Raw genomic sequence first — 18,476 nt, forward strand, 5'->3', positions numbered from 1 at the left:
GTGACATGAGTTCCAGAAATCCTGATAGAATGGCGAAATGGAAGAGAAGGGGTTGCCCCGAGGCCATTCCCCCATTAGTGGCTGGTTTCCCTTTCTCTCCTGGCGCACGCGCTCTCTCTCTCTCAGCTAGCTACTCACGCTCTGTGGTAATTTTTTTTTAAAAAAAAGGGGTGTAGGGCATCTTAAAAACACCTTCAAGTGATTCTCTTGCAAGGGACCTGTGAATGTGCATGAGTCCCACGTGGACTGAAGCACGAGGACCCACGCCTGGGCCTCAGGAGTCTTGGAAGCCTACAGCGGGCAGCCTGGCTAAGCGGCGTTTCAAGTCTGGTCCCAGAGCCGCGCCGTAGTCTGCAGTCACAGAACGAATTGAGCGTGCGCGGTACCCACTCCACAACCTCGGGTGGGACTCTCTAGACCCCGCCCGCTCCGAGCTAGACAAGCCAGGGGGCGGGGCTCTCCTAAGTAAGCTAATTCCGGCTTCTCTCTCCTGCGGCCAGAGCCCCGCCCCCTCTCTCAGACCAATCAGAAGGCAGATTGCTGAAACTGGGGACCAATGCGCGGGGCTGTCCTTAATTTCTGCCTCCAGTTTGAAACTGTCAGGCTGCTGCTAAGGTAGCCGCTGTGCTAGCCGAGATTTCAGGATCGACACTGCGAGAAGGCAGGGAGTGAGGAGTCGGGATTCGGTTGCGAGCCTCTACGGTGGGTAGCGGCGCCTCCCGCAGGCCCCGCGTTCCTGGCTGAGAAAACGGAGTGGGATTTAAATTTCTCGGCCTGGGTTTCCGCTCCCGGGCTTGTCCATGACGGTCCTGGGGGCTTCCTTCCTTGATCCAGGGGCTTCAGCGGTTCTGGGCAGAAGGGTGGAGACCTCTTCTCGTGTGCGTGGAGTTTGAGAAGAGAGGGCAGGAGTGTGCGGTGCTCAATCATTGCAGTTACTGTCATCGAAGGTTCTGGTCGTTGAAAACCGAGTGGCGGTGGGAATCGCCTTGTGTAAAGCTTTATTGTTTTTAAGTAAGATTTTGAGGAAAAGGCGGCTGGGTAGGAAGGTGATGGGAGAAGCCTCTAGCTCTTTGCTTACTCGCAGCTCTTTTGCCTCTGCTTCTAGTCCCTGCCATAAGGAAAGGCTGGCATGCTCCTTTCCTTGCATGGAGCTGGACCAGTGAAGGGCTCAGGGGACAATCCCCCTGCTGCCAGTTTGCATGTTAATTCACCCTTCCTCTGCTTCTTGGGATTCCGAAAATCCCCCATCCCCGTCAGCCAGATAATTACCAAGACGTTATTTGAGTTCTTTGCATCAGAGAAGCACCCAAAACTTCATCTTGTTTCTGATAAGGTAGGTTAGAGAATACTGCAAATATTGCAGACTGCTGTACATTTGTACCCATGAAAAGCAAAGTTTCCTTTTTCTTTTCTGAACCTAGAAACAGTAAGGATAATGGTACTGTAGTAAGATTTCAAATAAGCCATCATACCTTGTAAACAGAAAGCAGGGCAGGTGGAAAGGGGCATATTTTCCAAAAGTGTGATAGTTATTTGGTGTCTGCAGTGTTCACATTTAGTAACAGTTTTTGAGGTTTGAATGTACTTATCAGCTAATTTGTTTTTTTAATCACATCCCAGCTTCTCACTCCCCACTCTTTTTACCTGCGGATGTGCAAACATCCTAAAGGAAGAAGTGAATGAAAAGAAAAATGGACTAGATTTCCACAGTGGTGAATTTGAAGTCACGCTGCCATTTTTGCTACTGATATATGTACTTATTTTATCCTTCCTAATTGGCTTAACTGTAAGCTGTCATGCTGAGATTTCGTTTACATACCATGTCTATACCCAGTGACACTCCTTGAATAACATGGAAATTACAATCTAGCTCCAACCTATATTTCCATTCTAAAATTCCACTTTTCCCTGTATCTGCCCTTTCTGCTTCAGTTACCCACTGTAATTGAAACTACCTTTCTTTGACATCATTCCCCTCTCCTAATTCTACTGTTCTGACTTCCTCCTTAATCTTTGTGGACGTTCCTTCTCTTCCACTTTAAGTATTAGCAGTTCTGGTTTTACTTCTCTTCTCACTTTCATTGGGTTTTGGTCTCCTCTGAAACATTTTGAAAGCTTAAAGATCTTTTTCCTAGAAAAATGCACACTGAAAGTAGTACACATTATTGGGTATATGAATTTCAGGTTTGCCACACCACAATCCCTTCTCCTCCACTCCCGTCTCGGGATTTTGGGCACGCATGCACATGCACCCATCGTGAGTTTTTTAAGCCACCAGATCTGGGACTCAAACCACGATTGACTAGGTGGGAGTCCAGTGATGTAACCATTATACCATCTGCTGGTCCCAAAAATCTCTCTTTAAAAAAAAAATCTGGTTACCCAATTCAGAAACCTGGAAACCATCAACAATTTCCCCTCTTAAACCCTAGATCATGATCTCTTGTTTCCATGACCATAACACAACTGTTTCACAGTCATATCCTTTATCCTCTTCCCATTGCTGCCCCTAGATTCAGGTCCCCATTTACCTCCTACTAGAAGGGACATATATCTTCTGGACTACAGCGGTCAGTTCTTGGTCTCTTTGCAGTAGAACAATCTATCTCCTCAGAGTCACAGAGTGTTCTTTTGTAGAAAGCCTGATTATGTTACTGCTTATTTAAAATATTTTAATAACTAGTCTAGAATAAAGACTCAATTTTTTTTATTTTATTTAATTTTTAAAGTTTCCTTTAGGACATGTGTGCTCACCTGAGAGCGAGAGAGAGAGTGAGAAAACACCCTCCCCAGGGAGGATGACCACACCTCAGTCCCTTCTCCTCCATTTGCCTCACACAATTTTAGGCACACATATACATGTGCCTGGCATGTTTTTTAAGCCACTGGGTCTAGGACTTGAACCATGCAGTTGGCCATATAGGATCCAGCTACCTTAACCACCATGCCACTTGGCTGGCCCATCTTTTTTCTTTTTCTTTTTTTTTTTTTTTTTTTTTTTTTTTAATGCCAGAGGGCAGGTACTTGCCAGAGGGAGAGAGAGAAAGCACTCCCTAATGGGGCATGGTCATGCCATAATTTCTTCTCCATTTCTTCATCCTGTTAGGATTTGGGGCACACATGCACAGCATGCTTTTCAAACTATGGGGTTGAGATTCAAACCATGGTTGGCAATTTGGGATCTAGCTCCCTTAACTGGGTGGGTTATGGTGCCAGCCCTAAAGATACAACTTTTTAAAATAATTCTGATCTTCTATTATCTGGCTGCTCTTTACTTTTTCATTTCATTGTTACCCAAGCCTTGCCTTGTATCCTTTGCTTCAGCCTTCCCCAACTGTTTTCTGTTCTTGGCATGTGTGACCATGCCTCTGTGTCTTTGCTGAGGCTACTCTACTGCCTCACCCCTCTTGTCCATTATTCAGGATGAAGTCTGCTCATCTCAGCTCTCCACAGCTGGGTCATCTTTTCTATAAAAACTTGTTTGCCTTCTTTCCTTTTTCTTTATACCTGTGCAATCCCACTGCATGAAAAGTAGCTCTGTCTCCCTCCCTACTTTGTGCCTCTGTTATTTTAAATTCTAATAACCCTTTTTCATCAGTCACTCATTTATATTATATGCATGTCTGGCCTCTGTACAGACTTGTAAAGTCTTTCAAGGCAAGGACTTTATTTTATATTCCTCCCCAATGTCCTACACATAAATAGTGTTTGAATAGTCACTATTTGTTTTTTACTTGTTACTAAAAGTGCTTTTAGTTATTTACATTTTAATTTTGGTTAAGGCTTTGAACAGTCTTTCTATGCATTTTTTTAAATTTTTCTATTGGATAATTGTTTAATATTTAAACACTGGGATTTTGAAGTCTGTAATAATTTTTTTTTTGGGGGGGGAGAGGTTTTGCTAATAGGGCGCATCCACTTGCCAGAAAGACAGAAAGAAACAGAGACAGAAAGCGAGAAATCACCCCCCGGGGGGATGGCCACACCACAGATCCCTTCTCCTCCATTCTCCTCTCGAGATCTTGAGCATGCATGCACATGCGCCTGGTGTGAGTTTGAGCCACCGGGTCCAGGACGCAAACCGCAGTTGGGAGTCCAGCAACATAGCCATTACACCAGCTGCTGGTCCCATGTCTATAATAAATTTTTTATGACATTTCTTCAGTCACCTAAAAAATATGTTGTTAAAGAAGCAATTATTGTTTCTGTTTTTTGGGTTGTTGTTTTTATTTTTTGTTTTTGTTTTTGTTTTTTGTCTAAGAAAACCAGCAAATCCTAAAATCATTTCAGGGGTCCATAAATTCAAATATTTAAGAGATCCATTAAAGGACTAGATAGCCCATAGGCTTTACTGGCTGTATAATCACTTTTTTGCATACATACATTCAATCAGTGTATATCATTACAACTTGTAAAATGAATTTTACCAGCACTATGTGTGTATGTAAGTCTGTTGTTCTGTATAAGCTTGCTTTTCTTGAAATAGTAGTTCAAAAGGTAAATTTCCTAAGAAGAGAATTTGTAGAAAAAATTTTCCCCCTTGGTTCAGTATCCTACGGGGCACTGCACTGTAACCAGATTGTCATACCCTTTCAGAAACAGTGATCACTATCTGTTATCATCCAGGCCCACTGGGGATTTTTCTGAAGAGCCACCACTATTATTTAACCTTTTCATGTCTTTGTCTTATCTCCTGGACTGTATTTTTTTTTTCCTTTACTGTATTATAAACTCATTATGTTGGGATTAAGTCTACAACTATATTTTTCTTGTCATGTGATTTTTGTCTATAAATACTCAGTATCCTGAATGAATGATTTTAAACATACCTTGTGAAGAAGATCATTTGCTACAAGAGACTAACTTAGATTCTACTGTTTTATAGTTTTTGTGGAGAATGTCATCAGATGAAGAGAAATACTCACTTCCAGTTCTGCAAAATGATTCTAATCGAGGGAGTTCTGTCTCTTCAGATCTTCAGGTAAGAAGAAATGTCTAAATTTGTCGTGACTTATTTTTAAACAAGTGATAATGTGAAAGGAAAGCTAGGAATATTTTTTTTTCTTTTTTTTTTTAAGAGGTGTTTGCTATCGGGCGCGTGCACTCACCAGACAGACAGAGAGAGACAGAAAGCGAGAAATCACCCCCCAGTAGGGATGGCCATGCCACAATCCCTTCTCCTCCATTCTCCTCTCGGGATCTTGGGCACGCACGTACATGCACCCGGCGTGAGTTTAAGCTGCTGGGTCTGTGACTCAAACCGCAGTCGGTTACATGGGAGTTTAGCAAAATAGCCATTACACTAATTGCTGGTCCCTAGAAGCTGAAGATTTTAAGGAACTTTTTTTCTTGAAATTTTCTCATTTTAGCTAAATCTCATTGAATGCCACTTTCACTTTTTTTTCTTATTTAAGGGAGATTATTGCTATAGGGTGCATGTACTCGCCACAGAGAGAGAGAGAGAAAGTGAGAAATCACCCTCTGTGGGGATGGCCACAGTGCAATTCCTTCTCCTCCATTTTCCTCTCAGGATTTTGGGCATGCGCACATACATATGTCTGGTGTGAGGTTTAAGCCAACAGGTCTGGGACTCTAACTCAGTCGACTACATGGGAGGCCAGTGATGTAACCATTACATCATCTACTGGTCCTGTCACTTTCACTTTTAATACAGATTAATACAATATCAAACCATCCGCGATTCTAGAGTCCAAGACTCCCTTGTGTTCTACTCACTGAAGTTCCAGTCCCTGTTGCCATAACATCCAGCACAATCTGCTGCCCAGGACCTGGACAGTGACAGATAATGTAGATAAACTGACTACAGATGTGGTGTTTACATGAAATGTTTTAAGTTCTTTCATTTCTAAATGCTTTATCATAAAAATAGTGGTTCCGATTTTTAGAGTTGATTTTAAATGAGCGAATACTGGCATGGTATGTCCTAGGTTTTGTAATTATATCACCTAAGGAGGAAAACTGAGCATTGTGTTAAATTGTTATTGACACTGTGCAAGGAAAGCTTTAGGAAATATTTTATAAAGCAGATATGTTCTTTTGATTGAAATTATGGATTTAGAGACTGGGAAGGGGTTGAAAAAAATATATGAATATTTACTAGGATAAAAGTAGTCTCTGTGACATAGATATTTCACATTGGCCTTTCATTTTCATCATATCTTTCCCATGTAGTACTGTTGTCCTAGGCGACAGTTCTTTCCTGCACCCTTTGTCTCAGCTGTATCCAAACTTCCTTCAAGAAAGAACTAATATATGCTAAAATATAAATACTTTTTAGGGTTTAAATGATCATTTTTGTCAAGAGACAAAGGTTTAAATCAAAAAGAATAAATCTCTAGAGTAGATTTTTTTTTTTTTGAGAGGTTTTCACTATAGGGCACATGTGCTCACCAGACAGACAGAGAGAGACATAGAGACAGAAATTGAGAAATCCCCCTCCCAGAGGGGACGGTCACGCCGCAATCCCTTCTCCTCCATTCGCCTCTTGGGATCTTGGGCACGCATGCACATGCGCCCGGCATGAGTTCTAAGCCACCGGGTCCGGGATGCGAACCACGGTCGAATACGTGGGAGTCCAGCAACATAGCCATTACGCTAACTGCTGGTTCCCTCTAGAGTAGATTTTAAGAAAGGTAGGAAGAATAACCCTCTAGACCTGCCAGAAATCATTTTGTGTAATAGATTACCTGCTGTCAAGCTGAAATAAAGAAGGCTGAATCAAGCTTGTCAAGCAAGTGAAAAAAAAAAAAAAGGTTTTATTCATGACTAAGCTTGTGGATAGCTGCCTGGGAGCAAGACTTCAGAAGCCTGTTCTCCAAAATGGCAGAATTTTAGGTATTCTTTTATAAGGACAGGGAATAAAGGAAAGACTGTAGAGAGAAAAGTTAGAAATTGCTTCTCAGGGAACCAGTAATTTGATTCACATTACTTAACACATAAGTTTTATTGTCTATGGATTGCTTCAAGGCTGTTTCCTTGACTACAGTCTTTCATGCCACAGCACAAAATGCAGGAATCAAAATCTTTTGACTCCCAAATGGTCAGCATGCATGGTTGAAGTCTTACAACTACATTTCTCTTAAGGTCTGAATAATTTTAAATGCCTTATTTGTCTTATTTCCTTTCTCACTGCTTACAATGTCAGTCCAACAGGGAGACTATTTATTAGTAACCTTAACTTACAACCCTACTCATTTTTGGACTAAAACTGAAAGCCTGCCCATATTCTATATAGATACACTAGATAATAGTATGATCATTTTTAGTACTATCTGCTTTTAGAAACATTTTAAAATAGGGGCCAGCAGGTGATGTGGTGGTTATGGGTGCTGGACTCCCACATGGCAGACTGCAGTTCGAGTCCCAAACCTGGTGGCTTACTTGCTCTCTCGCTCTCTCTCTCTCGTCAAATTAAAATAAATAAATAAAATAAAATAAAATAATTCTTTTAAAAAAACATTTAAAATGTAAATACCAATAAATATAAATACCAAAAATGATCTTAAAATATAAATACTAAATATGAACTTAAAATAAAATATACACTTTTACATATGTGGTAAATATGTAAATCTAAACAGTTAATACAAAAGCCCCTCATAAATCAATATTCCTCCTAAGGGATTTGTTACTACTGTCTTAGTTATGAGAATGCTTCATAAACAAGAAGGTGGTAAATGCTGAAGAATTGGCAGCATCCATGGTGTTTACATACTGAGAGCTTCCTCTAAGTGCAGCTTCAGACTGTCAGCCACGTTGCCCTGACTCAAATGGTTAAAGTATGGATTGAGTTGTGTTTTAGGGTCATACCAATCCAGCTATTGGAGATGGGTGGGAATTATAAATTTTGGTTGTTATCCTAGTATTATTCTTGTTTATCGTTAGACAGATTATCTTTAAAAATTAAGAAAGGCATTATAGTTTATTTTGATCCACTAAAAAAATAACTCATTTGGCCTGTAACTACATATATGAAACTTTAGAAAGTCATTTCAGGGGGCCAGCAGGTGGTGTGTTGTTTTCAGATGCTAGATTCCCTCATAGCTGACTGAAGTTTGAGTACCAGATCTCACTTGCTTTCTCACTTTCTCTCCTCTCTCTGGTAAGCATATATGTCCAATAGCAAACTTTAAAAAAAAAAAAAAAGAAGAAGAAGAAGGAACAAAATAAATAATGTTTAAAGTCATTTAAATAACTAGTTTTTAATTTTTTTCTTAAATTAATTTAGAAAATATGTGATCATTGAATACTATGGATATATCTCTAGTTAGCTCCTCCTTAAGGTACAATGATTGTTGTAGGAACTCTAAAATATATGTTTGGATTTTCTTGTTCACTTTTTTTTTTTTAATTCTAATATTTGTTTCAATAAAGTCAGTGTATCCTCATTTTCTTGTTTACATTTCTGATCCAGAGCAGAAGTCAGACTAGGGAAGTTACAAATTAAAGCCACTGACTTCTACTTTCCCCTCCCTTCCAACAGGCTGGAGGTGGTAAGAAGCTAACTTAGAGCAGAGCTAATTTGGCTAAATCTAGTTGTGATTGCTACCAAAAAGAGCGAGAAAAAAAGTTTATTGACCTCAGCATATAAAATAGCCATCATATTAGTCTGCTCAGACTGTCATAGCAAAAATACTAGTGACTCAGACACTTAAATAATAGCAATTTGTTTTCTAACAGTTTTCGATGCTGGTGCTCCCAAATCAAAGTCTAACAGGGTTATTTTCTGGTGAGGGTTCTCTTCTTGGTTTACAGCCAGCTGCCCTCTCACAATGTCTTCACATGACTTTTCCTCAGTGCAGTGTGTGGTCATGGAGGAAAAGAGAGTACGTTCTCTGGTGTTTCTTCTCATAAGGAAATTAATCCTATCAGATTGAAATCTCAGCCTGTGAACTTATTTAACCTTAATTAACTTAGAAGCTCTGTCTCCAAAGACAGCCACACTGGGTGTTAGAACTTCAGCATATGAATTTTGGAGTGACACAAGCATTTAGTTTATAACAAGCATTATAAACCACACTTTTACATATTCTTAGCCAAAATCAAAATTTACTATGGCTGTTTGGGAAGTAGAATAGGATATTGTTTTGGCCGCTTTACAGGAATAAAATAAAGAATGGCTTAAGTCTAAGCTGATTGGTAGTTTTGAAATCATCTGAGGACCCAGTCTCTCTTTGCTATGCCATGCCCAAAATATTAACTATGTTTTCAGTGTCAGACACTGGCTCCTGCCACCTCTGCCCATAGGAAGAGTGGAATAGGAAGCAAGTATCTTGGTTTTTAAGTACTTCACTTGAAGTACAAAACATTCCATTCAAATCCCATAGACCAGATCTCTTAGCCACGCCTAGCTGTAGAGAGGCTAGGAAATGTGGCTGAGTGGCCATTCTCCCAGGTCAGCCTTGGTACTTGATAACTTAAAGAATAAAGGGAAAACAATACTGCTGGGCTGTTAGCAGTCTCTATGTTAGGAAGTTAATGCACTTGAAATTTTAGTTATTATTTAGAACCACCATACATTCAGAGTTTGAGGGGTTTTGTTTTTGTTTGGTTTTGCTTTTCATTTATTTCTTCCTTGAACAAGAAAGTCGTCACTTCCAACAAGGTCTTGATGCCATGATCCAACCCCAGCGTTTTTTAGCCCTAGATTATGGGCACACATGTACTTGGCATACTCAGAAAGGTCTCTGGATTTGAATTGTCAGAATACCATGTTTTACATGCTACTGTCTGGTCCCTGATGCATTCAGGTTTATAGACTGCAGTAAATATCTTGTGTATGGCCTAAATTTATCAAACTACTTGAGGTTTTTTGGGTTTTTTTTGCTCTTTTTTTAAAAGTTACCAGAGGCTTTGCATTCACCAGTGTGACAGAGAGAGAGGGAGAGGGAGAAAGCATTCCAGGTAGGGCATGTTCGCACTGTAATCCATTTTCCTCCCCTTCATCCTGTCATAATTTGGGGCATATACACACACATGTACCTGATATGTTTTTCAAGCTGTCAGGACTGGGATTTGAAGTGCAGTTGGCTTTATGTGGTCTGGCTTCCTTAACCACTAGGCCACAAGGCTTGCCCTTCTTTTGCTTTATAGCTGGAAAACTGATATGGTTCAGGAAGTACAGTTTAAAATTTTAAGAGTATTTAAATATATTTAAAGAATTATAATTTGTCAACATGAAACTTAAATGCTGTGTTATAATATTCTAAATTTTTTACTGGTAAGAACCTCTGCCTCAGTGATAACCATTATGTAAAATCCTCTTATTTTTCTTTTTTTTTTTTTTTTTGAGAGGTTTTTGCTATAGGGTGCATGCGCTCCCACCGTGGGGATGATTTCTCACTTTCTGTGTCTCTGTCTCCGTGTCTCTGTCTCTCTGTCGAGTGCACACGGGCCCTATGGCAAAAATCTCCCTCAAAAATAAAAGTGTTTGATTCATAGTTGAGTCACCAATAGAATCTATAACTTCTTAAACTTTTAATCATAAATGTAAAAGTCCCATAGTCACTCAAAGGACATAAGCTTGGGATAAGTGATAAAACTACTGTGTTAAGCATGTGATTCTATTATGGTAATTAAATTTCTCAGAAACATCAAAAAAAAAAAAAGGGTCAGCCTGTGGTGGTGTTTAAGGTGGCTGGATCCTGCATTAGCCCACCTTACAATTGGAGTCTTAGACCTGCGGCTTGAGGAAAACACCGGGGTGTGTGCATGGGTGCCCAAAATCCCAAAAAGAGGGAGAGATGAAAGAAAAGGGATTATGGAATGATCACGCCCCATAAGGGGTTCTCTCTCTCTCCCCACCTCCCTCCCTTACCCCCCTACGAGCGCATGCATCTTCTGGCAAAATTTAAAACAACAAAAACCCATTCATTTTTTATATAATAACACTATAACTGCTATAATACACCATTGATTATTGATTTCTCATAGGAAGAGTATGAAGAATTGCTTCGTTACGCTATAGTGACTCCAAATATTGAATCCAGTGCTTCACAGTCATCTCATCCCAAGAGAGAAGTGGTGCCAGATGTTAGAGTTCCTACTAAAAGTGATAATCTTCATAATCAAGGTTATTTATATATTTTAAGATACCTCTTAATTTAAGCTACTGTTGAACTTATTAATGATACTCACTTTTGATTGTGAAATGTCTTTCCAGATCAGTGAATCTTCTCAGTCACTGGTGTGCAACAGTATCATCTGGGGAACTTTTTACATTTTTTTTTTTAGAAAAGTTTTTGCCATAGGGCGTGTACGCTCACCAGAAAGAGAGAGGCAGACAGAAAGCGAGACATCACCTTCTAGGGGGGATGGCCACGCCGCAATCCCTTCTTCTCCATTCTCCTCTCAGGATCTTAGGCACACACACACACACATGCCCAGTGTGAGTTTAACCACCAGGTTCAGGACTCGAACCATGATCTACTACATGAGAGTCCAGCGACATAGCCATTACACCAACTGCTGGCCCCACTTTTTACATGTTAATATGTTATCCCAGGCTTTTTGTCTTAGTCAGTGACTTCCTTGCTAATAGAAATACCTGGACCTGGGTTATTTAAATAGAGGTTTATTGACTCATGATTCTGGTTGCTGCAAAGTGCAAGGGCAGAAGGGCAGAAGGCAGAACATTGAGCAGAACAAACTGGTCTATATCCATGTGTCCTCTCCTACCTCATTTCATCTCTTTATATACGCACAAGAATTCAGTCATGGGGGCCCTGCCCTAATGACTCTATCACATCCAGAGGCCCCACCAGGGGACACCATGAAGGCATTATGTTTTTGCTTAACATCTTTAAAACTATAACCGTCTAGGGGCCAGCAGGAGGCGTGGTGGTTGGGGTCGCTGAACTCCCACACGACTGACCATGGTTCTGGTCCTGAACCTGGTGACTTGCTTTCTCACTGTCCCTATATCTCTCTGGTCAAGTTAAATAATAAGAAGAAATAAAATTTAATATAATAACTCTTTTTTTTTTAAGTTTTTTTTTTTTTGGAGACGTTTTTGCTATAGGGCGCGTGCACTCGCCAGACAGACAGAGAGAGACAGAGAGATAGAAAGTGAGAAATCACCCCTCCCAGGGGGGATGGCCATGCTGCAATCCGTTCTCCTCCATTCTCCTCTCAGGATCTTGGGCACACACACACACGCGCCCAGCATGAGTTTAAGCCACCGGGTCCAGGACTCAAACCACAGTCGACTACGTGGGAGTCCAGTGACATAGCCATTATGCTAACTGCTGGTCCCAAATATAATAACTCTTTAAAAGAAATAAAAACTATAACCATGTCCCAACACAGGAACTTTTAGGAGACCACCTACTAAGACCATATCCCAAATCATGAACCTTTGCAGAATAAAACATTGTCCAAACCATAATACTCTTACATGACAGCTGAATTTTTATTTCATTTGGCTCTTGTTAAAGCAACACTGTAGCAACTGCCTGTCTCTTAGTAGAATATATTGCATCTCAGTACTTGGTCCAATCACTTTTGCAGGGTCATCACGAAAACTGAATATCCAACTCCCAAATTAAAGGTGGTCCACATGTAGCCTTCAGAGTCACTTAAGTTACTATATGCACCACATGCCAGTGCTTTGTCAGAGGTCTTTATATGGGCCTGGAGGGCTATATGGATCATCACCACAAAGGTGAACCCACTGTGGACTGTGTCAGCAACAGTGTTGAAAGGCTGAATACAACACAAACCAGAGTGTGTGTTGGTAGATGGGTGAAAGGTGGGGAAAGGAGGATAAACCTTCTTATTCAGTAAAGTGCAAGATCTCAAAACAGGTCACTTATATGTTCTTCAGAGGACACAGAAAGCCTTCCTGAAACACTCCTGATAACAGTTACTACACTATCTGCATAACTACAAGGATCCCTCTCCATGGAGGCCCGTGGCACAGCTTACTTGGACCATGGACCCAAAACCTTAAAAAATACATATTTATTTATTTATCTATTTGAGAGGTTTTTGCTATAGGGTGCGTGCACTCGCCAGACAGATAGAAACAGAGAGGCAGAAAGCAAGAAATCACCACCCCCACCAGGGGGGATGGCCACGCCGCAATCCCCTCTCCTCTATTCTCCTCTCGGGATCTTGGGTATGCACTCACACACGCCTGGCATGAGTTTTAAGCCACCAGGTCCGGGACTTGAACTGCGGTCAACTACATGGGAGTCCAGCAACATAGCCATTGCGCTAACTGCTGGTCCCAAAAATATATTTATTTTAACATAAATTTTCTATCCAAATTTTATTCACTTTCAAGAAATACGAACTTTGGATTCATTCATTCTGCATCAGTGATCTTGATCTTGTTTTGATTGCACCAAGTGCCTCAACATGCACTTCCTACTGTGTAGACTCAAAGTGCTGTATAGTATCTTATAAACTTAAGTAACAAATCAGCATTGTAATCCCATACCCTTCTACTCATAAGGGAATTATAAGCCTGTTTTCTTTCTGTGTCAACAGTACTGTTGTACTGTTGTTCCCAGTGACATACACAGAGGTCCTTTCCTTGCCCCACGTCTCCAACATTTCACAGTAGCCTTCTGGGATTTAATACCAGTGCTCTTCTTTCCCATAGAATATTATAGATTGAGTATCCCTCATCCAATATGCTTGGGACCAGAAATGTTTTGAATTTCGGGTTTTTTTAAATTTTGGAATACTTGCCTGTACATAATGAGATAGTTATCTGGGGCATGGGGCCTACAACTAAATACAAAATTCAGTCATGTTTCATATACACCTTATACACATAGTATGATGGTAATGTTAGACAGTATTTTTAATAATTTAGTGCATGGGGGTTTGCAGGTGGTGTTAAGCACTGGACTACCACATGGCTGGCTGCGGTTCAACTCCCAGACCTGACGGCTTACTTTCCTTCTCTCTCTATCTAGCTCTCTCACCCTCACTCTTTCTCTGTCCCTTTCTGGTCAAATTAAAATAAATAAAGTTAAATAAAATAATTCTTTAAAAGAACAATAATTTTGTGCATGAAACCAAGTTTGTGTATAGTGAGGTCAGGTGTGGCATTTTCCACTTGCATCATCATGTTAGCACTCAGTTCCAGGTTTTAGAAGATTTTGAGATTTTGGATTTTCAGATTATGAGTGCTCCACCTGTATTTATTTATTTGTTTTCTGTGTTCCCTAAAAAGAATAAACCTACAACATATAGTAAATTTAGATATTCTTTAGATTTCTTAATTCGTAAGTAAACTTTGTTAGAATGGATTATATAAATTTATCACACATTCTTTTCTTTCTTGGTAATACCATTGCTTGGTGTAAGTAGGGTGTGTCAAAGTTGGCAGAGTATATATAAGCCTCTAACAGAGTTATTCTCTTTTTTTAGTTGCCAGAATACACATGTGCTCGCTGAAGAAAGTGACAGAGGGAGAAAGCACTCCACAATGGGATATGGTCACACCACAATTCCTCCTCCTCCATCTCTTCTTCATGTCTGGATTTGGGGCTTATACACACATGCCTGGCATGGTTTTCAAGGCTGCAGTGCTACAATTTGAACAGCTATTGGCTCTGTGGGATCCAACTCTAACTCAACTATTAATATGAGATTTTTCCTGGTTTCCTTTTTTCCCTTCTACTGACTAAAGGTTCCTGAAGTGGAATCAAGGAAGTTCTTGTATTGAAGGAACCAGTGCACTTTAGCTTAAACACAGTGAAAAGCAAAAGGCCCTGGAGATACCCAGTGTCATAAGACAGCAAATCTTTTTCTAAATTGTGACGCCTTTTGCCCACTTGTTCTTTTAGTGCAAATTGAATGCATTAGTATCCTGATATATCTTTCACCCATATTTGGTGGGTGAGCTTGAGCTTTCTCATCAATACAGTAAGTCTTCTATTAACAGTATCATATTTTTTCTTCTTTTTTTAGAAAGAATTATTTATTTACCTTTATTCATTTATTATTATTGTTGTTATTGTTGTTATTATTATTTAATTTCACCAGAGATGGACAGAAAACAAGAGAAAGGGAAAGTGAGAAAGCAAATCACCAGGTCTGGGACTCAAACGGCAGTTGACCATGTGGGAGTCCAGCACCTTAACCACCATGCCACCTGCTGGCCTGTTTTTTCTCTTGTCTTAGTGTTTCTATATTCACAACATGTTATATATTAATTATTCTAAAATCTTACTTATGTACTGCTATCTTCTTAAATTAGGTATGTGTTATTTGGCATTTTACTTAAGAGTTGTTCAGTTTAATTAAAGAGTTTTTCTTTTTTGGCAGGAAATAATGCTGGGTTGGAAATTGGAAAAGGATGTGATATAAACATTTCAAGTTATTCAAAGACAGATGGTATGACTTCCTTAGTTTGTTTTATATACAACAGTTTGTGATTTGATGGATCTTATCTGAAGTAAGAGGAATAATTTCAATATGTTACTAACTGACAGGATTTTAAAATGTTATTGTTGCTGTTTATTTTATACAACAATATGTAAAATAATTTCATAGGATTCTAAAATAGTACATTTAACACAGGTTAACGCACTATAATATGTGGCATCTTTTCTTAAAACTGCTAAGTTAGGGACCAGTGGATGGCATAATGGTTACATTGTTGGACTCCCACATGGCCAACTACAGTTTGAGGCCCAGACCCAGAGGCTTGAAACTCACACTGGGTTCATATGAGTGCGTGCCCAAAATCCTGAGAGGAGAATGGAAGAAAAGAGATTGCAGTGTGGCCATCGCCCCTGGTGGGAGACGAGGGATGATTTCTCACTTTCTGAAAAGACTGAGACTTTTCCCTTGACATAGAAAAATTAAAATAATGAAAATGTAATAATACTTTTCTTACTGTGTGATTCAGTGTTACTTAGTGTGGAAACCATTTAAGCCACCATGTAAGGAATGTCTTCATTTCTTTGCTTCCTTTCTTTTAAGTAAAAGTCTTAGTGGCAAACTTTTTGGCACATATGTACGTTTAGTGGGTAAAATCCGATTAAAGCAGGTTTTCGTGGACTTTGATATACTTTAGCAGTCCACCTTGTTCTTTACGTGCCTCACAACCTGAAGGTAGTATTTGTAGTGTGACTAGCCCAAACCTTATTTTATGTCAAACATAATTAAGAGAATGATTTTCCCATTTGCAAAGAATTATTGAAATATTTGCTTTTTTTTTTAAAAAGAGAGATTTTTGCTATAGGATGTGTGCCCTCACTGGAGATTTGTCTATGATTTATCCAGTAAGAAAGAGAAGAAAGCCCTTCAGCCATGTTTATTAGGACCCTCATACAAAATGGGGGATAAATGAGAAATTATAGTGGATAGTCTGTAATTGCAACATAAATATGTGATATAGTGTTAGCGTTTCTGTTTTGTACTTGTCAGAGCTAGATACTAGTTCTCCAGTTCTCTTTCACGTCTCCCCCACCTGCCAGTATATGGACAATGAGATAAAAGCTACATATATGTGTGTACCTACATATAAGTATATTAATTTCTCACCTGTGCCTTGAAGGCTAACAGGGTGCCTTGCAACAGATTATCTAATAAATTAAATTACTAGTCTTTTTTTTTTTTCCAAAAATGTATTTATTTCCATGACTGAGGGACAGAGATAGCACTTCAATATGATCTTGACACTGATTCAACCCCAGCCTGAACCAGCCACGATCATTGGCCGACGTATGTCTGGCATGCTCAGAGGAGTCTCCATCCTCACACCAAGAACCTTCCCTTATAGGTCAGCTTTCAGAGCATTGCATTTTACCACTGTGAAACTGACCCTTGTTTTATTAATATTGTTGAATTTTAGTACTGTTAAGACCCATCCCAGTGTTAAACATGATGACCTATATTATGTACAACCAATCTGGTCTTTATCAATTACTTAACCTTCTCTGAATGTCAGTTTTCTTATCAGTGAAATGGAGATAAAACCTATTTCTTACAGTAGCATATGTTACCAGAGCTAGTCATTCTAACATGTTTTTTACAGGAATATAGAAAGCATGTGGTTAATGTCGAAATGATGGTGTGGCTATGTGAAGCTTTCTTATTTGGGATGGAGGTCATTTGTTGGGGGTGGAGAGAATATAGGAAGCATCTCACACCACTCAGTTCCAAATCAGTGATGATACTGAAATTCAAAATAGCCAGACTAAGATACACCTGAAAGATCATTTCTGAGCCCCGCATAGGTAGCAGGCTTCTTCTGTCCTTCTGATATAACCCCCTACCAATTGGAGTAATTTTCAATTTTGCATGACTGCTACAACTTTTCTTTTATTCTAGGCTCATCACCAGTATTATCACCAAGGAAGCCTCACCCAGTCATGGATTTTTTCAGTTCACATCTTTTACGTGACTCTTCCTCTCCAGGCTCTAATTCTAGTCATGTAGATGCCCATGAAATGGTTGTGAGTGATTTCCTTGTTTCTGATGAAAACCTTCAGAAGATGGAAAATGTACTTGATCTTTGGAGTTCAGGCCTTAAGGTATAGTAGCTGTTCAATTACAGTTGTTTAATATGCAGTGCTATAGCTTTACTCTTGATTCTATTATTTATTCTTTTCTTTTATTTCTTTTTATTTATTTATTTATTTTTGGAGGTTTTGCCATAGGGCGTGTATACTCACTGGAGAGAGAGAGAAAGAGACAATAAGAGGAAAAGTGAGAAATCATCCTCTAGGAGGATGGCCACACAGCAATCCCTTTGCCTCCATTCTCCTCCTGAGATCTTGGGCATATATGCACATGTGGCCACGTGAATTTCAAGACATCTGCTGGCCTCCATTTTTTTTTTTTCTAATAGAGATTTTTGCTATAGGGTGCACGTGCTCGCTAGAGAGACAGAAAGCGAGAAATCACCCCCTTCCCCCCAGAGTGTGATGGCCATGCTGCAATCTCTTCTCCATTCTTTTGGGATTTTAGGCACACATGCACACATGCCTGACATGAGTTTTTTAAGCCGCCAGATCCAGGACTCGAACCACAGTCGGCTACTTGAGAGTCCAGCCATGTAACTATTATATCACCTACTAGCCCCATGGACCCTATTTCTTAAAAACAGTCTTTAGTTTCCTAAGAAAGTCAGTCCAGTGCCTTAAATCTGTGCTTCTCAACCACCTAGGGATCATGTGAAACTGCCGAACCATACTCAGTGGGTCCTAGACGGGGGTCAAGATTATCACACCACTGGTTCCAAAACTACTTTATTTGCAAGCTTTCAATAGTTGCTTGATCAGCTTTACATATTCCATCAAATTCCTCAGATATCTTAGAAGGCTCAGCCTTCGTGTGTGACTGAAACAGATCAAACATTTACCTTATCATAGTTATAACTATGATAGTTATTACTATCAAAATGTCCCCTTTTATGTGAGATGAAAAATCCACTTTTAGCAATGTACATTCATTTTATAGCCATTCTAAGAATAACAACAAGGTATAAC

The 18,476-nt window shown here is 39.7% G+C and overlaps 1 protein-coding gene across 3 annotated transcripts in view; it reads left to right on the forward strand.

Annotated features, from left to right (window-relative positions):
- The first annotated feature begins 569 nt into the window (after positions 1-569).
- Positions 570-18,476, forward strand: part of POC5 (POC5 centriolar protein) — a 42,369-nt gene continuing 24,462 nt past the window's right edge. For 2 of the 3 annotated variants that reach the window (XM_006167781.3, XM_027767983.1), the window contains exons 1-5: positions 570-702; positions 4,886-4,981; positions 10,954-11,092; positions 15,304-15,372; positions 17,317-17,519. In XM_006167781.3, coding sequence (XP_006167843.1) covers positions 4,898-4,981; positions 10,954-11,092; positions 15,304-15,372; positions 17,317-17,519 — 495 coding nt within the window. In that variant the 5' untranslated portion in view covers positions 570-702; positions 4,886-4,897. Of the gene's footprint in view, positions 703-4,885; positions 4,982-5,818; positions 5,938-10,953; positions 11,093-15,303; positions 15,373-17,316; positions 17,520-18,476 lie in introns of those variants that run through there. The other variant, XM_027767982.1, reaches the window with a different exon arrangement.

This window comes from Tupaia chinensis, unplaced genomic scaffold, assembly GCF_000334495.1.
Source record: "Tupaia chinensis unplaced genomic scaffold, TupChi_1.0 Scaffold145093_1, whole genome shotgun sequence".
In the NCBI taxonomy this organism is placed as follows: Eukaryota; Metazoa; Chordata; class Mammalia; order Scandentia; family Tupaiidae; genus Tupaia; species Tupaia belangeri.